This window comes from Poromitra crassiceps, assembly GCF_964638095.1.
Source record: "Poromitra crassiceps genome assembly, chromosome: 1".
Lineage (NCBI taxonomy): Eukaryota > Metazoa > Chordata > Actinopteri > Beryciformes > Melamphaidae > Poromitra > Poromitra crassiceps.
Window position 1 is genome coordinate 8,072,723 of NC_139623.1, and position 22,270 is coordinate 8,094,992.

Genomic DNA, 22,270 nt, shown 5'->3' on the forward strand with positions numbered 1-22,270 from the left:
GATAGATAGATAGATAGATAGATAGATAGATAGATAGATAGATAGATAGATAGATAGATAGATAGATAGATAGATAGATAGATAGATAGATAGATAGATACTGTAGATAGATAGATATATAGATAGATAGATAGATAGATAGATAGATAGATAGATAGATAGATAGATAGATAGATAGATAGATAGATAGATAGATACTGTAGATAGATAGACAGACAGACAGACAGACAGACAGACAGACAGACAGACAGACAGATAGACAGACAGACAGACAGACAGACAGACAGAGTAGCCTTATCCTGGCAAGTGGTGAAAACACCTCACTCAATTGATTTCAGATTTTTTTAGTTAGTTAACAAGACAATAGGCTAAATCATATAGCCAAAAAAATCCCATGTTCACAAGAACAGAAACCTGTGTGCATTGACCTTTCCCCATCAGATAAGAGACAAATAATTGTCATGTGTGTTGATGCTCCTCCTTGACACCACAGCTTAGTCAATCTATTACAGAGGTTTCCAGCACGTAGGCTCTCCTGGAGTGTGAACCGCAATTCACTCCGCCACTGTACAGTGCACCATTGTATCACACAATACCACAGTGTCCGGCAGATCATGAAGCTACAACTCCCCAATCCGGGCCTGGAGGCAAGGATACTCTCCCATCAGCAGCTGGAGAAGCTGGAGGAGGAGGAGGCTGGAGACAGACCAAAATGGGACAACAAGGCCCAGTACATGCTAACCTGCGTGGGCTTTTGTGTGGGGCTGGGAAACGTTTGGCGCTTCCCCTATCTGTGCCAGAGCCATGGAGGAGGCAAGTGATGATCACATTCAGTTATTCCCTTTTTTGGGCGTCTTCATTAACACATAATAATTCAAAGCGAATCACAGCCTCTCCTGAGCCACTATTGGTCAGAGCCAGAGGAGTGCAGGATCATTCAAGATTCACTATTCACTTTCATAGCCACAGTAAGTCATTGGATTACAAATGAGGAGTTTGACTTAGTGCAAGTGCAATGCAGCGGTCACATCAATACGTAGAGACGAAGCAATACTGACAACAAACAGCTATGTAAAACAAAAAGGAAATTATTATTAGCATTTAAGTTCTTGTTTCTGCCATCATTTCATTTTGTGGAAAAAAATCAAAGTTCCCTGGCCAACAATGTTCTCTACAAAGTCTCAGAGTACAGTAGATATCATTTGTTGTTTTATTCTAGTGCACAATTTCATTTTTGTGCTAAGTTCTCTGGCCAACAACATTCTCCAAATTTGTCTCATAGAGTAAAAATATTTAGATGGTATCTACTAACTCGTACTAAATGCACAAACAACCTCTAAATCATTCCCCAGGATCATTTAATGTCTAACTGCCCTTAACTGGTTGACCATTCTGCCTGTAGTGTGGATATCTTCTGGATCATCAGGCAGCCTATGGTAATCGAGTCTGGACAGTGGACATTCTTCTGCTAGTTAACTACCTCTAGTTAATGACAAACATCACAAGACCACTGACTCAGCCCTAACCTAGAGGTGTTAAGTTAAGTGGCAGATGTAGGCAAATAAGGACAAATTCAAACCACATTCAAATGGAGCGGAGAGACTCAGAATGATGCTTCTCAATGCCACTGTTCAGATACTGTAAGAGGTTTCACACCTGCTGACGGCATTATAAACCTAACTGGATCCAATACTTTTGATTGTGGAGTTGTATATTCTCACTCAAATTAATGTATTTAATTAATAAGACAAGACAAGACAAGACAAGACAAGACAAGACAAGACAAGACAAGACATACTTTAATTGTCCCTGAGGGAAATTTGTCTGTCCTGTAGTTTCAAAGTACAAACAAAAAACAATAGCAGCAGACATCCTTATTCACAATTATTTGTTCTTTACTATTTACAGTATGGCTAGTGGCTACATTTCATGAATAGTATGGGATGTATTGAATCATATAAAAAATGAAGAGATACATTGTTTGTGTAATGATGACGTCATGGACAGTTTGGATATTTGGCTTTCAGGTGCATTCATGATCCCCTTTCTGATCCTGCTGGTTCTTGAGGGAATCCCGCTTCTCCATCTAGAGTTTGCTATTGGTCAGCGTTTAAGAAAAGGAGGTTTGGGAGTCTGGTCTACAATTCATCCCTATTTGACTGGCATTGGTAAGCGTCCTTTTCCCCAGAAAGTTTGTCATAACCAGTTCTTAAGTGCTTTGAAACTTTTTTTTCCCCAACATTAATTGACAGGTATTGCATCCATGTGTGTATCTCTCATGATCAGTCTGTACTACAACACTATCATTGCCTGGATTTTGTGGTACTTCTTCAACTCATTTCAAGAGTCCTTGCCATGGAGCCAGTGTCCCTTGAATGCCAGTTTAACAGGTAGTATTATAACAACTAGTACTGCAATTTTGTGCAGATTGGAATTTAACTCACAATGCCTGCTAAGTGACACATTATACTGTTATTAAAATTGTGTCAGGCCTCGTCTCTGAGTGTGAGAGGAGCTCCCCCGTGGATTATTTCTGGTACAGAGAGACCCTGAACACAACCCCAGGGATTGAGGAGGATGGTGGGCTACAGTGGTGGATATTGTTATGCCATGTTTGTGCCTGGTGTGTGCTTTATGCCTGCATCATTCGAGGCATTGAGACCACTGGGAAGGTATGGCACATTCTTTCTCACTGTGTCAACAGTGATATTCAACATTTAAATTTCTAAATCAAACATTTAAATTGCTACCCCCCCCCCCCCCCCAGGCAGTATATGTGACATCAACCCTTCCCTATGTGGTGCTAACCATTTTTCTGATCAGAGGATTGACCCTCAAGGGCTCTTTAAATGGAGTGAAGTTTCTCTTCATGCCAGATGTAAGTTGTATGTTTTTTTCTTTCCTTTTAGAAGCTATAGACAGGTTACTGGTGAGCAGACTGAATGCGTTTAGCTTATGCATGAAGTGTGATGGACAAACTGTAACCGAACTTTGAACCACTGACCTGGTGATTGTTAGGGCCGATATTGTAGTTTTCCCCTTTTAAAGAAGTGTTGGGTAAATCATTTTCAAGTTTTCAAGTGGCTTTATATTGGAAAATGTACTGTTCTTGGCAGTTTATGACTTTGAAAACAACTGGTCTGGATTTCAACCCACAATCTTTAGTTTGAGAGGCAGATTACCTATTGAGCCAAACACGTGATGGTGTTCTTCAGGACAAAAGAACGAAAGGGAAAAGTACATGTAAAACTGCAACCTATGACTGAAAGGTTTAAGAGCTCTTATATCATCACATCTTTACAAATCATCTTGGGAGTATTGACCGTATTATTCATTACTTTAATGAAGACCAAGATCGATCTATGTTGAACATTTGACACGGTCAATTCATTGTAACATTTACAACTTGACATTTTGAACAACTGTACTCTGTTTTTTTTAGATATTATTACAATCTTTTTCTCTCTTTACTAATATAATCGCAGCAGTCCATATTGTTTTTCAGCAATGTGCAGTCTAGGAAGACAACAATGTTGATGATCATATTATTGTAACAAAATCATTCCCTATAATAAAATCCTTACAAAGTTTTTTTTACTTTCATTATGATTTCATTTAGATTCTAAAAAATACACACTATCCCATACAGGGCCATTCCTAATTCATCCATTTCTCCTAGCTGTCAGAGTTGGCGAAGCCATCAACATGGCTGGATGCAGGTGCTCAAGTTTTCTATTCCTTCTCTCTGGGTTTTGGCGGTCTCATTTCTTTTTCCAGCTACAACTCTGTGCAGTAAGTCTGGCACTTTCTTCAACTCCTACATCATTTACACAAACTGTAACTGTCTTACACAATTAGCGTTTCATGTTATGGCTCAGGAGGTAGAGCGAGTCGTCCACTAATCAGAAGGGCGGTGGTTCGATCCCCGGCTCCTCCAGTCTGCATGTCGAAGTATCCTTGGGCAAGACACTGAACCCCATATCGCTCCTGTTGGCTGTGCCAGCACCCTGGTGGCAGCTTGCTGCCTTCCGGTGTGTGAATGTAGGCACATTGTAAAGCGCTATATAAATGCAGTCCATTTACCGCAACTTTTTTCCTTCAGTAACAACTGTGAACAGGATGCAGTGATCATCTCTGTTATCAATGGCATCACCTCTGTCTTTGCTGCTACAGTCATTTACACCATCATTGGCTTCAGAGCCACAGAGCGATTTGACAGCTGCCATGGCAGGTACAGGATTCATTATACATTCTAAGAGCCCCCCAGGTTTTTTCCCCCCAGCAACACAAGAAATATGATACACTTATCTCTCTTTTTCTTTTCTTTTTTTTACATTACTTTTGCTTTTAGAAACATCTTAGCATTACTGAATGCGTTTGATCTCCCTGAGGGTAACATCACTGAAAGCAACTATGCTCAGGTTGTTCAACGTTTCAATGAAACACATGCCGAGGTCATTCAGGAGCTGGATCTGCAAACCTGTGACTTGAACACTTTCCTCAGTGAGGTAATATTTGGTCAATTCTGTGTAAAATGTGACTTTATGCTGGAAAACACATAGAACTTTTCAAGTTTTCTATTGCCACATTAAAAAGAAGTTTACTTTAAAGTAATGCTGGTGATGCTTTTCTGTAATACTGCACTGTGCTGCTTTTGGCCTAGGGAGTTGAAGGAACTGGTCTAGCCTTCATTGTCTTCACAGAAGCTATCACCAAGATGCCCATCTCACCTCTGTGGGCTGTCCTCTTCTTCATAATGCTCTTCTCCCTTGGCCTGTCGTCCATGTTTGGTAACATTGAGGGAGTTTTAGTACCGCTGCAAGACCTCAAAGTCTTCCCTAAGGGATGGCCAAAAGAGGCTGTCACTGGTAACTCCATGCCTATACTCTCATGTTCCATCTTAAAGCATTCACACACTATTTCCTTTGTTGTTATCAGAGTTATTTTTTCATTCTCTTACAGGTGTAACGTGTGTGTGCTGCTGTTCTCTTACAGGTGTAACGTGTGTGTTCTGCTGTTCTCTTACAGGTGTAACGTGTGTGTTCTGCTGTCTGGTGGGGTTGATATTTGTCCAAGGCTCAGGGAACTATTGGCTGTCACTCTTTGACACCTATGGAGCATCTATTGTCCTGTTGATTGTGGCATTCTGTGAGATGGTCTCGGTTGTGTATATATATGGGATAGACAGGTAATGAAGAAATACAAAATAATGATGTGAACTCGCTAGTGCAGATCCCCTGTAACCATAATGTATCACATAAAGGATTATGCACATTATAGCCTAATGGAAATGCCAGTATGATGACAGTAAAATATATATATATATAAAATATATATAATATAATATAAAATATATTGCTCTAATGGTTCTGCTCTGCAAATGTTAGCCACTTTCCTGAGGGGGGGAGGGGGGCAACAACATCTTCTATGATGCCAATATAATGATATCATATCCACCTTATTTCTAGCTGCCATGATGCCTATGGGTGCTTCTTCCGGTGTAATAGATGGTTTTAACTTGACCAAAAAAAACCGTCTATGAGGGTTTTACAGCAGAGCCATTCTGCTCTACAGCTGTAAGGGTTAATATGTCACTTTAATAAGTTTAGAAAAAAAATTAGACGGTCAAAGTAACCATTTAGATTACTCTTGTGTGCTCAGTTGATCATATAACGATAAATAACGGCTATTTAGAAATCTGGTTTTTGTTTTCAGCTTTATTTTATGCATTAAATGTCATTCGGGTGCTGGGATAACGTAATGCATTATGGGTAGTCGGCTACTGTAGCTAATGCTACCGGCTAGCGTTAGTTACTTCACATGGCAGTAAAACGCCACTGAATGACCAAATTGATTTAACTTTTAACCATTTCGAGTAACACTGTTTCCATACGGACCCCCAGCGTTGGTTAGTTGTTTATAACGTGACTATATTTATAACTTTTATAACGTACTCCGGTTTCCGGTTTATAATTCGGGTCTGCAGCCAAAGAGGATAACAAATGAAATGGCAAGCTGCAACAATAAGTCACGTTAAACCGGACCTTGTACCCATAATTATTTTTACAGTGGGGCATTCAAAAATAAGGTGGATAAACAATGCAGGAGTAATCACCGGACATTCAAGGTTTTCAGATCAAATAGGTTGGGGGGAAATTATGCCATAGTATCAAAAGCATCCCACACTATTATATATTGGAACATCATTAAGTGAAGCCTCTTTGTGTGGGGTCTCCATTATTGTGTCACTGTGTTGATAATGCACATCATGTGTGTCATTGTCTCCCTATAGGTTCAATGATGACATCATGTTCATGATTGGACACAAGCCCAACTTCTTCTGGCAGGTGTCATGGAGAGTAGTCAGCCCACTCATAATGTTTTTCATCTTGGTCTTTTACTTCATCACTAAAGTTTCTGAGGAGCTCTCTTACAAAGCGTGGGATCCTAAATCGGTATGGTAGTTTATGAATTCATTTGAGATCATCTCTTTAGAGATCATGGATACTGTCATTAAAAATGTACTTTTTTTTTTTTTAACTCTGCCTTGTCTTTGCAGGAGAAATTCCCTAGGTTGGAGGAAAAGCCATATCCAGTCTGGATCTATGTGGTCATCTTTATATTGGCAGGGATACCCAGTATTGTTGTACCTTTAGTTGCTGTCTATAAATGTTTAAAGGTGAGAGTGGCAGATAAAGAAAAGTCACATCTAGACGATCTGTACACTGTCTCAATGTGCAGTGAGCCCTGCAAATCCTTCACCTCATCAGAAAAAGTTCCCAAATCATTGTGATTTACATACCTTTGTATGTGAATGTATGATACTTTTGTATCTGCAGAGAGGTGCAGCATGATAGCACTAAAGGGGTTAGGCATGTATCATTCTGCTGTTATTGATTTGCCTGGTCTTCTGTGCTCGCAGGACTGGACAAGAGTGAAGCAACTTCATGCATGCATGTTCATTTTCTTAAATTTACAACAAACACAAATACATGTAGGACATTGAATGTGGTTAAGCTATGCAAATGGACATATTTGTGTGAAAATGTTTAAACAGAGTATATATATATATATATATATATATATATATATATATATATATATATATATATATAATGTTAATGTATAAATCATGATACTCAAAAGTTTAGACGAATGGTTTAGACACACCTGATTGAATGTACCGTTTTTCATTAGAAAAAAGAAAAAGGTTGCTTTAAAGCTGCTTTAAAGAATCTTGTGTAACGTGTTTTTGTTCACTGCATAATTCTGCTGCATAGTTTTATCATAGTTTTGATGTCTTGACTATTATTCTGAAATCGTTGTAACTAAGATATTCACTGAAAAAAAGATTCCAACCACAGATTTAGTTACTACATCACGAACTTCACATGCAGCTTTAGCTAATGGCTCCCAGAAAATGTGAGCTCCTGTTGTCAAATCTCATGAGTTTGTTGCTGAGACAGAGACAAGCCTCGAACAAAGTTCATTTTCGCCTGAATTGTCTGTCTGAAAAATGTAATTTTAGTGTCAGAATGTTCAGAAAATATGTGGCATACATCAGTAAGTGATCAGTGATGTCACTCGAGGACTTTTTCCCAACCTTAAAGCAGCTATGAGCAAGATTTTCGATTGTTATTAAACAGTCTAAATTTAATATCGATGCCTCACATCTTACCTCTAATAGTAGATGAGACCAACGCAGAGTAGTCTTGCTTGAACGCCGAGTGAATCGGCGAGTGTTGTCTTGATGATTATAGCCTGTGTGCAGGCCGGGCAGATCAGGAAGTAAAACGAAACTGTTTACGGCAGCCACTTCGGCCATAACCACAAAATTACAAAATTACTTTCAAACAAACTGTTAGAACGAGAGATGTTGGCAGAGCGAAACGGTTTACGGCCGTAGCAACAGACCCAAAACAGCTTTCCTAAAAGATTTTTTTTTCTTTTATTCTTTATTTACTAGCTTTCTCTTTTTCCTCATTAACTTGTTTTTTTGTTTGTTTTTGTTTAGTTTCTTTCCTTGTGCTTACTTTACTATATATATATATATATATATATATATATATATATATATATAGGTATGTGTGTTTATGTGTGCAAGGCGGATGAATGTGGGTCCGTGAGTGGGTGGAAATGGGTGTATGGATGTATGGATGTGGCATGTGTGTGTATGGATGGATAGCTGTGTATATGGGTGTGACTGTATATGTATGTAGGAATGAGGACACTAACCATATGACCTGCAGCAATGCGAGAGTGTATCTAGGTGATACCACTTGTAGATTTGTGTATGTAAGTAGATATGTATTCTACAATGTCCTATACATATAAGAATGAGGACCTATGTGAGTATGTATATGTATGTATGTATGTATGCACACATTAATGTAATACTTTTTGTTTTGATTGCTTCAATTCTGTTTTTAGGGTAATGTGTTGGGACCGAGGGGTGGGTGGGGGGACATGCAGTAGATATGATCATATGTTTTTGTTGCACCTTTACTCATTATCTGTGAGGACTACTGTAATGGACCATCTTCTATAAATAAAAAGTAAAAAAAAACAAAAAAAAAAACAGCTTTCCTCACTACCTACTGGAATTGGTGCTACGGTGGGCACACAGGGGCCCCGGACCCGGTCATCTGGGCCTGAGGAGATGCTCCGCCGTTTTCGTCTGGGATTCTACTGGGGCAAACACAAGGGGGATGTGCGGAGCTACTGCCGTGTGTGTGATGACTGTGGGGCAAAGGGGAGGGGGGGGGGGGGCTGAGGAGAGTCACCTGGCGGAGGACTGACTGACGGGAGGGGGAAGTGTAGCGGGCTGGATTTGTGTGCTACTGTATTTGTCTATGTCTGACTGTGTCTGTGTGTTATACTGTCCTGTGCATGTGGGTTATCTGTGGGGTTTGGCATGTATGTGGGGATTTACGGGGTTCTGGGTTTCTGTGAAGGCAGCATACAGCCAGTGGGTGGAGTGAGAGAGAGGGGATCACCTGTTATTGGCTGGGGGAGGGGAGCTGTGGGGAAGCGGGGAACAGCTGAGGGGAGTTGGAGCGTGAGCCTGGAAGGAGACGGCTGTGTGTGGGGAGAGTTAGGAGGCTAGGAGAGAGCTAGCGGGGTTTTGGTGTGTGTGGTGGGGTGTTGGTGTGGCGTGGACTACGGCTGACAGTAGTCCTCTGACTGTGAAACCCAATAAAGTGCGGTAACTAGATCCTGACCCTTCGACTGGTTTGTGACAATGTTACAATATAGCCTATTTGTCAGAAAAAGTCACACCTGGCCTTAGATGAAAGCTAAGAAGGTCCCCTTTAAGATAGGACCAAACACAATATTATAACACATTGAAAAAAGTCCTGACCATGAGCCTAAACAAGGTTATGCACCAGCGTCTTAACATGCTATTTACTTTAGGGGTTGTTAACTTCAAGAGCTGATAACCGTGTGTCAGCTACCACTCAGGAATGGCTATTATACCAAAATATCATCTACAGACATGTATCTTATCAAAAAGTATAAGCAAGTTTTGCCACTTTGAGTGGTACCGGAATCTGGTCTAGCCCATGGACTAGATGATGGTATCATTGCAGATCTATTCAGACCTTATAGGTGCCCCCTCAGAATTTTGGCTTGCATGATTTGCCCTTGATTGCCTCTGTTATCAACATCATATCACAAAGCTTTACACAAGGGCTTTTGGTTAAACAAACGTTCCCTTAGCTCTTAGCGCCAACAAGAAGTATTTGGCTGATAATGCAAATGTTACCCCTGACACACACAGGTACCAAGCAGGTCCTCCTCTCCACTTTAGACAGAGTAGACAGACAGAGTCAGACATACAGGATGTGTGTATGTCTCATAACCTAAACTACAAAGGATGAATAACAGTGATTGTGAAAAGATCATGGCTATTGAAGCTGGAAGTGCTGAGCAGACCCAAGTTCATGGATCTAAAGAGATAACTGAAAGACCAAAATGGGACAATAAGGTTCAATATCTGCTTACTTGCATCGGTTTCGCAGTGGGACTTGGTAACGTGTGGAGATTTCCATATTTGTGTCAAATCTATGGTGGAGGTAAGAGCATTTCAGTAACAGCATGCTTTCTAATCTAATGTTAACTATCATTACTGTCCTTGGACAGCAAACAGTAGCAGCAGAAACAATCAAGTTTTCTGCTTAGTCTTCCATTTAAAGTAAGGTTATCGTCCGTTATCCAACGGCTATCTCTGTATTGAGAAATTATCAAAGGAAAACTGCATAGCACAGAAAACAACACATGTAGCCTAATGCAAGATACAGTATGCGTATTATGAATTATTCATAATTCTTGGATTAATTGAATTTTTTTTATAATTTAGAGATTTTTTATGATAAATAATTAACAATTACAAAGAATATGGATAATTAATTGAAATAAAAAAGAAATGATGTATGATGTGTAATATTCTATATTATTGCTTATCATTTTCTAAGTAGGCTATTTGAATTAATATTATTTGCCTCTTTATTGACAACCTTTATAGAGGTTATAGAGGTTGTCAATGTAAATAATCATGTATTTAATATCAAATGTATAAGTCTCCATCCATATACATTTTAAAAGCTTTATACAGTAAGGGTAACACTTTATAATAACGTTAAGTCGTAAGTCATCTATAAGCCTTTAGTTAATGATGAACTAACCATTTACAAAACATGAATATACATTTATAGATGATCAATAAATGTTATGTTAACATATACAAATGTGTCATCTATAAACCTTTAGTAAATGAAGTGTTCCTCACCTGTACATAATTTACAATTAATTTACAAGGCTTTCTGCATCCCCTAATCTAAAATATAAACCATTCATGACACATAAATGTGTTACATACAAGGGGGTAGCTCTGTTTGTCAAAATTGAAGCCAATGCAGAAGTGTCCTCTTTGCCTGCAGGGGGCGACTCATTGGTTTGTGGACTTCTGTTTTGAAGCCTCAAGTATGGCCTCAGTAAACACGTTCCTAATGTGTTTATGGTCTCAATCGCTATATTCAGACTATGTTTTGGGCCGTGATTGACAGGTCACTTGTCCATTGATCACACAGCTCGCAGATCACGGACCAATAGCAGGTCGTGCTCTGTGGGAAACCCCTGGACTTGTGTCGAGACCCAAGATGGTAGTGGCCTGGGAGGTACGGTGGTGCAGTGCTAAGCACTATCGCCTCACAGCTCGAAGGTCATGGGTTCGATTCCCACCTGGGACGATGTGAACGCTGAAGGAATGCGTGCCCGTCCGCATGTCCTCGAGTGCCCACCGCCCGGGTGGGGTCATCAAAAGGGCCTTTCTGTGTGGAGTTTGCATGTTCTCCCCGTGCCTCCCGGGGGTTTCCTTCATATAGGAACCCCTTTCACAAAAACATGCAATATCCTGGTTGCTAATGTGGTTCCTCCTCTGGTCGTTAAGGGCGCCTGTTCAGAGGCAGGGGAACTGGTTGGAATAGCGTGATCCTCCCACGTGCTATGTCCTACCGGTGAAGCTTCCTCTGTCAGGTGAAAAGAAGCGGCTGGCTAACTGCCCATGTCTCGGAGGAAGCATGGAGCCAGTTTCGGCTCTCCCCAGATCGGCAGAGGATGGAGTAGCAACCAGGATTGAGAAATCAAGTGAGCACAAATGGGGGATAAAATGGGATAAAAAATCGGGAAAAAATTTAGAAAAAAAAAAAAAAAGATGGTAGTGGCCAAAATGCCATATGTGAGGCGTCTAAAAACAGAAGTCCACAGACCAATGGGTCGCCCCCTGCAGGCCATTCGAAAGAATGCATGTTTAAGTGCACTTCCGCATTGGCTTAAATTTTGACAGAGCTACCCCCTTGTATGTAACACATTTATGTGTGATGAATGGTTTACACTTTAGATTAGGGGATGCAGAAAGCTTTGTAAATTAATTGTAAATGATTTACACATCATTTATAACAGGTGAGGAACACTTCATTTCCTAAATGTTTATAGATGACTTACAACGCATTTGTGATATGTTAACATAGCATTTATTAATCATCTACAAATGTATATTCATGTTTTGTAAGTGATTAGTTCATCATTAACTAAAGGCTTATAAATGACTTACGACTGAACGTTATTATAAAGTGTTACCGATTTATAAATGTTGCAAAATATCTCCACCAGTCCACAGTGGTCACTACACAAAAACAAGATTAGTCAAGTCAACTCAGTTGAGAGAAGGAGAGGGAAAAATAGTTTTGTTAAGCAGACAATTCTATCTTGGCTCTGCTTTTTTGCTGGCCTACAGCTTGATATGAGAGAGTGTGATAAAGTTCTGATTGTTGATAATAAAATGCCCAATCAACATAATTGAATGACCTTCAACCATTATGCAAAGTCTATAACGTGCCTATAAGTGAAGTCAATTGCTTACTGATTAACCGTACTGTAAGAACTGTATTATCACTGGCAGCTTTGTTTCTTCCAAGGGGCTTTCCTGATTCCTTATCTCATTGCCTTGGTGTTTGAGGGCCTTCCTCTGCTGCACATGGAACTGGCCATTGGACAAAGACTCCGCATGGGAAGCATTGGAGTGTGGAATTCAATCTCCCCGTATCTAGGAGGCCTAGGTGAGAAGGTTTGCGTTCAGTTAAGCAATATGCCAAAAAGGGGAATGGACAGTAGCTACAGTACCTAGTGTCATGTAAACATGCTGTCTGATTCATCTGAGATCACATGCTATTCATATATACCTGTACATTGATTTTGCTGGACCATGACAATGTGTATACAGGTGTGGCTTCTTTGCTAGTATCCTTCCTGGTTGGACTGTTCTACAACACTATCCTGGCCTGGGTCCTCTGGTACTTCTTCCACTCTTTTCAAAATCCACTTCCCTGGAGGGACTGTCCGGTTAACTTAAACCTAACTGGTAATTTCTCTGTTCATGATAAAAACAAATCAGCATGCTTACAAATAATTTAAATATTAGATAACAAGTCCTATTTTTCAAGGTATGAACATGTGTTTGTTTGATGCAGGTTATGTAAGCGAATGTGAGAAGAGCTCATCAGTAAACTATTTTTGGTATCGTAAAACACTGAACATAACGCCGACCGTTGAGACGAGTGGGTCCTTACAATGGTGGCTGGTGTTGTGTCTGGCTACTGCTTGGTGTCTTGTCTACATCTGCTTCATACGCGGCATTGAGACCATTGGAAAGGTAATTTGATGCTATGGTAAAAATGATCCTTATATCTACCTTCAACAATCCCTACATAAATGTGCCCACATATTAGCAATTCATCGCAAAAATGTTACACCCCGGTTTTTAAAACATCCTTATATCAGCTAAATGACGCATTCATGAATACAAACGTAATCTTGAAGTTGATAGGCAAGATATTTGTATTTATTTATTTATTTATTTATTTATTTATTTATTTATTTATTTATTTATTTATTTATTTATTTATTTATTTATTTATTTATTTATTTATTTTTTAATAAAAATCAACCCGTGCTATCAGCCTAACTCACAAGCTGGGGCTGGAATGAGAGGACTGTCCCATCCATGTTGTTGTTGGAACGATTTAGGCATGAATGAATGAGGCATTATGAATGTGTTCTAAATCAGAGTTGATGTTGTGTGTTAGGAAACTTTAATGTGTTAGGAGTGACTCTGAAATGTTTCACCAGGCAATTTATGTGACAGCCACCTTTCCCTATCTCGTCTTGACGATCTTCTTGGTCAGAGCTTTGACTCTGTCTGGGGCAACCGATGGTCTAGTTTACCTTTTCACTCCAAATGTAAGTTTGGATTTTGAATTTATTTACACAATTTCAAGAATTTAATTAATACAATCTGATATCTACAGTAACTAAACTTAATATGTTAATTACAGTGGGAAACCCTGAAGAATCCTAAAGTGTGGTTGGATGCTGCCACTCAAATTTTCTTCTCTCTGTCTTTGGCCTTTGGGGGACTTATTGCTTTTTCCAGCTATAATCCTCAGAAGTAAGAATGTTTTGAACACAAACACTTTTCATTCATGAAAAAAACTAGGCTGCGGTGAAAACAAAAAATAAAGACTTAATTTAATTTTTGCAGGAACAATTGTGAAAGAGATGCCTTGATCGTTGGTCTTGTCAACAGTTTTACATCGATATATGCTTCAATTCCTATTTTTGCCATTCTTGGATTTAAAGCAAATACAAACTACAATGACTGCCGAAATAGGTATGTACTTTACCACTCAGATCCGGGATGGGCAACTTTGATGATAGAGAGGGCCACAAAAAAATGTCCTCGCTACCAGAGGGCCAGATTTTGCTGAGGGCTGTGGGCCGAACGGTGCCGGCGCGAAAAAATTGGGGCATTTGAAGCCAGGTTTAGGCTTCATTTTAAATGAACAGTTGTGATGTCATTATTCAGTCTTAACCACCAATATTTGATCCTTTTCTCACTCACTCCTATGTCACCACCTGCTCTCCCTGTAGGCCTTGACATTTCCTTTTTTGGGGTCATCCCTATATGTTCCCTTATGTTCATATCACATGATATGTTCCCATATCATGTGTGTGTGTGTGTGTGTGTGTGTGTGTGTGTGTGTGTGTGTGTGTGTGTGTGTGTGTGTGGTTTTTCTGTATAAATAATGCCAAAAAACACTGCATTCTGGCATGCAATGATGCAGTAGCTAGTACATGTAGTAGAAGTCATAGTAGTAGTAGTAGTAGTAGTAGTAGCATTAACTGACTAATTTGATCTCTTCTCAATTTTACAGAAATATATTGACACTGACAAATGCATTTAACATTGGAAATGAAAACATAACTCTTGAAAACTACAATGATTGGTTAGGCTATCTCAATATGACTGATCCCGCAGAGGTTCAAAGCCTCCATCTAAAGACCTGCAATCTACAGACTTTCTTGGACCAGGTAATAATATTTCAGAAAAATATTCTTCTTCTTCTTCATTTAAATCAAGTGCGTGAAGAGGTTTTGTGAAGTTGTGTATGAAATTACATTTCATATCCTACCTATAGAGCGCCTCTGGAACGGGACTGGCCTTCATTGTGTTCACTGAGGCTGTGATAAATATGCCGGGCTCCCAGGTATGGGCAGTGCTCTTCTTTGTCATGCTCTTCAGCCTGGGATTGTCCTCAATGTTCGGGAATCTGGAGGGCGTCCTCACTCCTCTGCTAGACATGCATATGATGCCATCCTGGATGCCTAAGGAGATTTTCACAGGTAAACAGACAGACCTGATGCATCACCTGCATCATCATACAGTATAATATTCTCAGTGCAATCAAAGTCTTTGGGGGCATTACAGTGACTAAGACAGATTTGCTAAAGGTTCAATTTGAAGTAAATTCTGCAAAATTAGTCAATTCATTCAAACAAGTAGCAGTGTTAGAAATGCAGCTTTCATAACTGCTATTCCCTCCCCATTCGATCACAGGGTTGATATGCCTCACCTCCTTCGTTGCGTCCCTGATCTTCACTCTGGGCTCTGGGAACTACTGGCTAGGGATCTTCAACAGCTACGTGGGATCCCTGCCTCTGCTCATCATAGCTTTCTTTGAGCTGATAGGTGTGGTGTACATCTATGGAATAAATAGGTGATATATCAATTCATTTCATCAACAGAATTGTAATATTATTAACTAAATGTTGCTGATTTGTCAGGTGTATCCATGTGCCCACAGGTTTAATGATGACATTGAGTGGATGACAGGTCGGAGGCCCAGCATCTACTGGCAGGCCACTTGGCGGTTCATCAGCCCTTTCATGCTTCTGGTGGTTTTTTTGGCATATGTTGTGATTGAGGCTGAACATCGACCCACATATAATGCCTGGAACCCAGATTATGTAAGGCAGATTTCCTCGCTTCTTCCACCACAGTACTGTGTACAGTTGGTTAAATCTGTTTTTTTTTTAAACCACCGTCTTTCCACTCCTCGGCCCCTACAGGTGGACTTCCCCCTTGCTGAAGTTCTACACTATCCTGGATGGGTGTTTGCTATCTGTGTGCTCCTATCTGCCCTTCCTGTTGTCTCCATCCCCCTTGTGGCTCTGTACAAGTTCATGGGCTTCCTGAAGAAGCACATCATGAACAGGCACAATCAAAACCCATATGAAAATTATGTAAATTAAAGCTTTCATCTGTTTCATCAGATTGGGGGTCAGTATACTGTATTTGTGGACTAACGATTCATGTGAAATATTTTGTGCAAGTTGCAATATTTGATTTCTTAACTTCTTACTGTGTATGTTTGAAAACAGATAATTTGACTAATTATCTTCATGTTTGTCTTATTTTTACCACGTGCGGAGCACGGGTCAACAGACTAGTAATTCAGTATCAGTCAGTCATATGGAACGGAAAGGACGCTTTTCACTTTTGGGGACGCTGGATGACTTTCGCTCTCGTTTCCCGAAGGGGTGGTGTGTTTCAATACGCCTGACCCCGCCCGCTTGGGACGCTGCCTTAATTTCGACGAGCACACACTGACGCACACACACACACACACACCTCCTCCTCCCAATGCAAATACCCTCGGCCCGTTTTACACACTCGCTATTTCGTTATTATTTTGCTTCGGCCCATGCTAAACCGGTAAGTGCAGAGATTTCCCTAAGTGCCGGTTCATGGCGATTTCACCGCCTGCTGGCCTCTATCCACCGGTTGATTAAATAGATTGAATTTGGGGAGGCAGAACAAGATGATCAGCTGATGCCTCAGTGGCTTGCTTTAACATATACAAATAGGGACAGCAACCAGCAAAACCTGCACCCCCAAATACATATTTTTCTATTCATAAAACCTGAAATCGATCTTAATAAGGTGACGTGAAAAACACGGACTCTCTCTCATCTCCCCGACACGCAGCTATCTGGCTGCACATGCTGCTCGAACATTAACAACCAGGTGTTATGTTGCCTCGTGAAACGCCGTCCAGAGACACAAATGTGGACTGTATATAAGGCTGAAGTGTGCGTGAAATAAACTCTGCCTGAATAAACCTTCTAGCCTACCTACCTATGAGCAAAGCAAAAGTGAAAAAACAAAATTCAGGTGGAGAAATTGAGTTTTCAACGTCCTAGCAGCTGCTCGTCATCCTTCCTTGTGTATGTTCATAAATTCATTCTGGTCAGAGATCCAGTCGTTCTGCATTTCTGTCGTTAAGAAATCCAGTTTGGGTTGGTGGACATGTTTGACATCTGCTAGATTATAATCCTGATCGCTTTCACTCGTGTGGAGCCCTGTTGAAACATTTCCTGCTGATTCATATAACAAGGCGATCTTTAATTGGCAAAACACCCGGATGATTTTTACTGTATTGTTTACATATCAGGACCGCTGCTGGCCATTTGGGTGCCCTAAGCGTAATTGTTTTGTGGTGCCCCCCCCCCCCCCCCCCCCCCCCCCGCAAAACTTTCAATAACTGTCAAACGAAAGACTGCAAAATCATTAATTATGAACGATACTAGTGTATCTCACATTACATTACATGTGGCAAAGAAACAATTGTTAGAATTACTGTACATGTCAGCAAACAAGCGATTGTTAAACTGTACATGCAAGCAGGGGCAGACTGGGATCATAATTCAGGCCGGGCATTAGATACCAAGCAGACCAGGCCAATACGGGCCGACGTGCGTGCTGCCGTCCGAAGGGCGGCGGCGAAAAATTTGGCCTGTTTGAAGCCCAATTTGGGCCGTTTGAAGCCCAATTTGGGCCGATTGAAGCCAGATTTGGGCTGTTTGAAGCCAGATTTGGGCCGTTTGAAGCCCGATTTGGGTCATTTGAAGCCCGATTTGGGACAGTTGAAGCCAGATTTGGGCCGGTTGAAGCCAGATTTGGGCCGTTTGAAGCCCAATTTGGGCCGTTTGAAGCCCAATTTGGGCTGAGTCCAATTTTACAATGAGATGCACCCACTTTAACCCTGAATAAAGTAATAAAGCCACTAGTAAACCAGTAGGCGGCGCCTGGCCTGCTGTTCAGTGAGTGGCCTGACTGAGGGCACCAAAAAAAAAAAAAAAATTGGTGCCCTCAGTCACATGATGCCCTACGCAGTCTGCATACTCTGCATATAGGGTGCGGCGGGAGAGAGAGAGAGAGAGAGAGAGAGAGAGAGAGAGAGAGAGAGAGAGAGAGAAGAGACGCGAGTGAATCATGCAGCCAAAGACGTGCACAGACAGTTTGGGGCCAGGTGCATAAGTGAAAAACGGGCACCCCCCTCATAATTATTTATAAAAAAATAAAGTGAATCAGAAAGGAGAAAAAAGGAGCTTCTTGGATACTTATAGATAGGTTTTAATTTACACAGTAAAGTACATCTCTACTACAAACAAACATACATCTTCAATAAACAGGGGCACAAAACGCAACGCGTTTCAACCTCTCTGGTCTTCGTCAGGCTGTATGGCTGAAAATGGTCTGCCGCACCTGTAAACCTGTCATATATCCAAGTATCCAAGTATATCCAAGTATCCAAGAAGCTCTTTTTTTCTCCTTTCTGATTCACTTTTGGCCTGCTGAGCTTCCTTGTGCCACGTTTTTGCTTCTTCCTAAAAAAATAAAGTGACATGTCAGGCCCGGATAAACACAGAGTAACCAGTTACACACACTTGAAGTGCTCCCCTGCTACAAATTTACATGTAATTTTTTTTATCAATAAATAAATAAATAAATAAATAAATAAATAAATAAATAAATAAATAAATAAATAAAAATCTCTTTATTTTCACACAATTTGAAATCACATAATTTATCAGTGAAATACTGTGATTCATAGATTCTTTATGCTATAACTTATTTTTACTGATACTTTTAAATTAACCCAGTGGCACTCATACTCTGGTTTATTTCAAGAAAAACATTTTGGCTAGTGGAAATTCTAATTGGCTGGTAACTTTAAAATCTAGCAGACATATTGGCTGGTGATCAAAAAAGTTAATTTCAAGCCCTCATTGTTAAAGCCACAGCACAGTAAAGAGGCTGTGTAATGTGATATTTTCTTCATACATCTAGCCTCTTAAATTTGCTCTCAAAGTGAACCAGATTCATGCGTTTTAGTTTAAAATGTAGGCTACATAATTTTCTTCCCCCCTGGACCCCCCTAAAGTATCCAAGTTCCACCCACCACAATCTCTCCAAATCCTGTGGGAAACAAACACATTATTAGTATTTTCTGTGTTTTGGCATTTTTTGGCACAATTGCATCATCGCGTCCCACATCGCCAACATGTTCTTTGATAGTCTATTGGAGATTTCTTTCTTCTTTTTTTATTAGATTGACATTATCATGCAGTTTTGAGGATAAAGCAGCATCTCCCTACAAGCAGTGCCATCGTAAGGCCTGGCTTTTCTTTTTTTTTCTTTTACAAAAATCACAATAGCTGGCTCCCCTCTATTCATCTCTCATTCATGGTATAAAGCCTTAAAAATGGTATTGGTGATCAGAAATCTTTAAAATAGCCTACGGTTAGGTCTAGAGGAAGTTAGTCACACACACACACGCACACGCACACGCACACACGCACACACACACACACACACACACACACACACACACACACACACACACACACGCGCGCGCGCACTGTATTATAGGCTACTTCAATATTGGGGGAATGTATCCTTTATCTCACCCTGTTGTATCTTTGCTTTCGTCATGACACTAGTAACACAAATGACATGGAATAACAATTGCCACGATTTTGCGTCACTCCATCCGTGGCTGTACCCCATCTAGCCACAACCCAGGGATGCCTGCCCCCGCCGTTGCCACATGCCGCACGTGGTCCAGGGCAAAAATTTGCCCTTGTTTGTATTACATGGCATTGCAAGCCTTTAAGTACATTACATTTGTAATTACATTCTCAATATTATATTGACAGTAGCAGCTGTAATTCTGGATCCATTTTTATGTTAATTGACATTAGTGTCTTTTTATTGATGAAAGAAATGAAAATAGGCCAGATCAAATCAGTGACAATATTCCTGAGGAAGATATTAACAAGAGAACAACGGCTATGGAACTGAATATTAGGCTTGTGTTGTGCTAATATTTGATTAAAGAACTGTTAATTTCCTGTGTTGATATTTTGAATGAAAACACACTCATGATTAATATATTGATTTTCAGTCTAAACATCGATAAAGATGCAACATTTATGTAAGCAATGCTGCATTAGAATTGATAAACATCATCATTCGGTTAAGATTATGTATCATCCTGTAAATCACATCAACTTCTAAGTGAATGGCTCCCTTCTGTTTTATGTTAGTCATCCTGTTAGTTACCCATAATAATTAATTGAATAATTGATTGAATTTATATAGCGCCTTTCTAGACACTCAAAGCGCTTCACATATCAAGGGAGGGAGGGGAGGGAACTCAACTCATCCACCACCCATCTCCTGTTATCTGCAGATGGGTAAGAAAATCAGTGAAGCAGTGTTTTTTGCATGTCATTGCAAGAGGGTGTGTGTTCCCGGCTGTTTGAGTAGAGGACTACACTTCTATCCATCAGTGGGTGTGGGTGCATGCACATGCATGTGTTCACTAACACTGACCATGCGCATCATGTGTATTTTGAGTCATACGAGTTACACAGTTGTCCTTTTTGTAGTGTGGGTGGACAGTGATATTGTCCTCTCAGTGTCACGTGCTTTGGAATATGCTGGCTGCCTTTGTTGTCCCTCTGCCTGTTCTGCTTTTCTGGCACTTTCATACAATGGTGCACTTTAACACTGTGATGTTATCAAGCCTTTCAAAGTACTACAGCTCTCAGGAAACACTAGCATCCCAAAGTAGGATACATGGCAAAAGATACAGCATCAAGGAACAACAGCAAGGACTGAGTGCAACACCACAACAAAGGTGATGAATGACCCTGCTTTGACTTACCATTGAGTGCTTTCATGTCATTCAGCTTATAGGTATTCTGATTGCATTTATAAAGCCATGTGAGGCATCACGCTAAAGCTATTTTTTACTAGTCTGATATTTGCATGAATATGTTTTACATGCTTATTCTTACTTTTTTGGTAACACTTTATAATAACGTTCAGTCGTAAGTCATTTATAAGCCTGTAGTTAATGATGAACTAATCACTTACAAAACATGAATATACATTTGTAGATGATTAATACTATACTACTATGTTAACAGATCATAAATATGTTGTAAGCCATCTATACACTTTTAGTAAATGAAGTGTTCCTCACCTGTTATAAATGATGTGTAAATCATTTACAATTAATTTAAAAGGCTTTCTGCATCCCCTAATCTAAAGTGTAAACCATTCATCACACTCTGTCTCTCAGCTCTGTAAAAATTGAAGCCAATGTGGAAGTGCACTTAATATTGCATTATTTCGAATGGCCTGCAGGGGGCGGCCCATTGGTCTGTGGACTTCTGTTTTTTGACGTATGGCATTTTGACCATTACCATCGTGGATCTCGACACAAGTCCAAGTGTTTCCCACAGAGCACGGCCTGCTATTGGTCCGTGATCGGCGACCTGTGTGATCAGTGGACAAGCGACCTGTCAATTACGCCCTAAAACATAGTCTGCAACTACAACATAGTGTGAAACTAGCCATTGAGACCATAAACGCATTAGGAAAGTGTTTACTGAGGCCATACTTGAGGCTTCAAAACAGAAGTCCAGAAACCAATGGGTCGTCCCCTGCAGGCAAAGAGGACACTTCGGCATTGGCTTCAATTTTGACAAACGGAGCTACCCCCTTGTACTGTATGCAACACATTTATGTGTCATGAATGGTTTACACTTTAGATTAGGGGATGCAGAAAGCCTTGTAAATGAATTGTAAATGATTTATACATCATTTATAACAGGTGAGGAACACCTAATTTACTAAAGGTTTATAGATGACTTACAACACATTTGTATATGTTAACATAGCATTTACTAATCATCTGCAGATGTATATTCATGTTTTGTAAATGATTAGTTCATCATTAACTAAAGGCTTGTAAATGACTTACGACTGAACATTAATATAAAGTGTTACCACTTTTTTTTATTAAATTAATGTCATTGGGAAGCAATGTCACCTATTGACCCATGGGAGCCATCATATGTCTTATATCGTTTGAAAAGCAAATCATGATTGATAGATCTGCAAGTATAGTAGACCACAAGTAGTAGACTACAGTACTTCAAACGGATATAAAGTGGCACGGACATTGTTTTTGCAAAGGGCATGGTGTTCAAATGTTTCCTGCTGAAAATGCATGCT

At 40.1% G+C, this 22,270-nt stretch overlaps 2 protein-coding genes across 2 annotated transcripts; both read left to right on the forward strand.

Annotated features, from left to right (window-relative positions):
• Window positions 1-614: 614 nt before the first annotated feature.
• slc6a19b (solute carrier family 6 member 19b) lies at window positions 615-6,854 on the forward strand (the record flags this gene model as incomplete). Its single annotated transcript, XM_083648314.1, has 13 exons — window positions 615-813; window positions 2,028-2,168; window positions 2,253-2,390; window positions 2,491-2,672; window positions 2,768-2,878; window positions 3,680-3,792; window positions 4,103-4,231; window positions 4,352-4,508; window positions 4,664-4,868; window positions 5,029-5,188; window positions 6,293-6,455; window positions 6,560-6,679; window positions 6,840-6,854. The coding sequence occupies 13 exons, from the start codon at window positions 615-617 to the stop codon at window positions 6,852-6,854; spliced, it is 1,833 nt and encodes a 610-aa protein (XP_083504440.1).
• A 3,050-nt stretch (window positions 6,855-9,904) lies between these two features.
• LOC310787001 (sodium-dependent neutral amino acid transporter B(0)AT3-like) lies at window positions 9,905-16,149 on the forward strand (the record flags this gene model as incomplete). Its single annotated transcript, XM_083648324.1, has 12 exons — window positions 9,905-10,076; window positions 12,477-12,617; window positions 12,782-12,919; window positions 13,029-13,210; window positions 13,687-13,797; window positions 13,893-14,005; window positions 14,099-14,227; window positions 14,772-14,928; window positions 15,036-15,240; window positions 15,455-15,614; window positions 15,702-15,864; window positions 15,967-16,149. The coding sequence occupies 12 exons, from the start codon at window positions 9,905-9,907 to the stop codon at window positions 16,147-16,149; spliced, it is 1,854 nt and encodes a 617-aa protein (XP_083504450.1).
• Between the last annotated feature and the right edge of the window lie 6,121 nt (window positions 16,150-22,270).